The following is a 3,000-nucleotide window of genomic DNA, read 5'->3' as shown; positions in this document are numbered from 1 at the left end:
AATGTTCGTAAATAACTCTGCTGGATTTGTATGGGTTGTGAAAGAGTGAATACCCTTGCTTTTAGTGGGACAAACAAACCACACTTGTTCCTTGTCTGAGTGTTTCAGACAAACCCTGGCTATAGTGACTGGCCTGTCCATTGTTTGTCTCACAAAAAGCAAGGGTACTTCACTCTTTCACAACCCATACAAACCAGACAGGGTTACTTCTAAACATTGTCTTTTGCTTTTCTTTTCAGCTTTCATGTTATTACTTATTAACCTTAAACTCAGAAATCTTTCCCCAGTGTAAAATATTTTGAACATTGTCACTGCTGTTATGCCCTTAATCGGATTATTAACCACATTCGTACCTGCCCCACAGTAGCCTCCACTTCTTGTAGCTTGCCCTTCTGGATCTGGTTCTCGCCCTGCACGTACTGCAGTTTCTCCTTCAGGTGAGTCAGGACCTGCACCGTGCTGGTGATCTTCTTACGCAGCTTCAGCAGCTCCTGTGGAACAAGGAACAGGTTTATTTAAGTATGAACCAAATCTGTGAGTTTATCAACCAAGTCTATGCGTTGTATAGATTAGATCCCCTAAAATCAGTGTATCACTGCCACAATGGCGGGGTAAAAACGGCCATACATGCAAAAAACACAAGTGCACATGGGACTTTCAGCCCATGCTCGAAGAAGAAGAAGAAGAAGAAGTATAGCTCGGATGTTTTGGTATGTTCTTATTCATAGTTAATATGTAAAGCGCGGAGAGCATAGCTAGATTACTGTGGTCTGCGCTATAAAAGCTGTCATTATAATTATGATTATGATAAAGAATAAAAAATTAAAAAAAATAAAAGTAGGTTGTTGGAACGTTTGTTATTGACAAAACAATACATTCACAAATTTATATGTCGACCCAACAGTCTTTTAAGTGCACAGACAAACAATAAATAACAAAAACTTATCTGGCTGATTTTTTCTTCCGCCTGCCACGAAGCCGCAAGCGAAGGAATGATTATATGACGAAATTATATTAAAACGATAGTCGTATGAATCGTGCACTTTCTGATACCTTCATGCCGAGTTGTGTGATGATTGTAGATCAAGAGGGAATTTCAGCTGACGCTGAAAGCAGCTGGTCCAATACTTTCTATTGTTTTTATATTGTTTAGTTTAGTTTTTTGAGACGGGTAAACAGATGTGTGCTAGCCTGCTGAACCTGTGCAACTGTGTATTTCAATTTTGTGAATTTAGAGCTCCAATGAATTTCTGTCCAATTCGTGTCTTCTCCAACACAACTCCTACCCTCTAACAAACAAAACAGCAACATATAATGGCTAAGTACATGCAGCATTACTGCAAAAGTGTTCTACCTCTAATTGCACTGACAGTTCAGGGGTGGATGTTGCAGTGAGTGGTGGGACGGGGCGGCGTGAGAGTATACTGGGAGAGGGGAACAAGCGTCGGGACAAGCAAGAAAAGCAGAGAGGATGAAACAAAATAAAAATTAAAAATTAAAATAATTGCACTGACCTCATTTCTCTCCTCAATCTTCTCATTGTAGGTCTGGTTCTCAATCTTCAGCTGCTCAAAGTCAATCAGGTGAAGACCTTCAGCAAGCTCTTCCTGTGGAACACAAAATTGCACTTTGCTCTCACTTTACACTTCTACAAGCAAATATCAGAAGGCATGCTCGCTGCGCTTGCGCACACGTACAAGCCCATGCATGCACACACGCAGTCACACACACACATGCATGCACACACGCAGTCACACACACACATGCATGCACACACGCAGTCACACACACACATGCATGCACACACGCAGTCACACACACACATGCACGCACACACTTCTACATGCATGCACACACACTAACACGCACGTAGGCACTCACGCGCACATGCATACACACGCACACATGCATGTACACACACAAACACACACACACACACACACGCACTGACACATTCTCTCTAACTCTCACACACACACTATCGAGCATATCGGTCATATAAAAATGTACACACAAAAACTTACCTTTGACTTCAGCTGCTGCTCCTTCTTCTTCAGTTTATTCTTGAGTTTGATGTTCTCCAGACGCACGTTGACAACCTCTGCCTCCTTCTTGTTCTCTGTCAGCAGGTACTGTTCAATGTCCTGGAACATCACCACCATGAACTCGCATTAAAGTTCTGCATACTGTAATTATCATACATAACAGTCACTAACCCATTTACGCCCATGGCGTGTAAGTAACTCCGTCAATTTAAAACTTTAAGAAAATGTAGCTAAGAACTTACTGCGAGTTTTACGAAATTATAAATGCTCAAACATCGGAGGAAGCCAGCAGAAATGAAAACAGATATGCTGCCTTTAGGTAGCACTGAGTAACAGATCAAACACATACACAACCAAGCAAACATCATAGAGACGTATATACACACCTTTGGTGCTGTGGGTTTGCCAGAGCGGCTGTTGACGGAGTTGAGAGCCACTTGTTTCTTGAATTCCACAAAGCGGCAACGTTCCTCGTCCACCCGCTCTCTCTTCTCCTCGCACCGTCCCTTCAGCTCCTCGATCTGGTGCTGGTAGCTCTCCCGCTCTGAGTAGTCCTGGTTGTGGAGCTCGTCCAGCTGAGCTGTAGGGGACACACACATGTTACATTAAATTTGCCCATTCAGTTAAATTAAATTTGCCCATTTAGGAGCAATGTTCTTCTTCTTGTCGTTCGCTGTTAGATTGTCAGTCCGGACTGCAGGGCGAAACGTGCTGTCCTCTCAGGAGCGATGTTTAGATTTATATTCCTCGGCCAATTTGGTGAAATGGCAATTAAAGTTTTGGCAATTTTTGGCACTCATCATACCACGTCGCGATGACATGGATGAACGGAGGTGTAATTTATACATATTCACACACACACACACACACACACACACACACACACACACACACACACACACACACACACACACGCACACACACACACGTACACACTCACACTGTGCGATACCCA

At 42.9% G+C, this 3,000-nt stretch overlaps 1 protein-coding gene across 1 annotated transcript; it reads right to left on the bottom strand.

Moving 5' to 3' along the window:
• Positions 1–302: 302 nt before the first annotated feature.
• LOC138954606 (cilia- and flagella-associated protein 184-like) lies at positions 303–2,659 on the bottom strand. Its single transcript, XM_070326409.1, has 4 exons — positions 2,432–2,659; positions 2,025–2,144; positions 1,515–1,607; positions 303–491 (listed from the first exon to the last, which is right to left on the bottom strand). Exons 1-4 carry the CDS (start codon positions 2,642–2,644, stop codon positions 318–320), a joined length of 600 nt encoding a protein of 199 aa, XP_070182510.1. The 5' UTR covers positions 2,645–2,659; the 3' UTR covers positions 303–317.
• Between the last annotated feature and the right edge of the window lie 341 nt (positions 2,660–3,000).

Source organism: Littorina saxatilis, unplaced genomic scaffold, assembly GCF_037325665.1.
Source record: "Littorina saxatilis isolate snail1 unplaced genomic scaffold, US_GU_Lsax_2.0 scaffold_3748, whole genome shotgun sequence".
Taxonomy (NCBI): Eukaryota; Metazoa; Mollusca; class Gastropoda; order Littorinimorpha; family Littorinidae; genus Littorina; species Littorina saxatilis.
The sequence above is the reverse complement of the archived record's forward strand: the minus strand, read 5'-3'. Positions and strand labels throughout refer to the sequence as shown.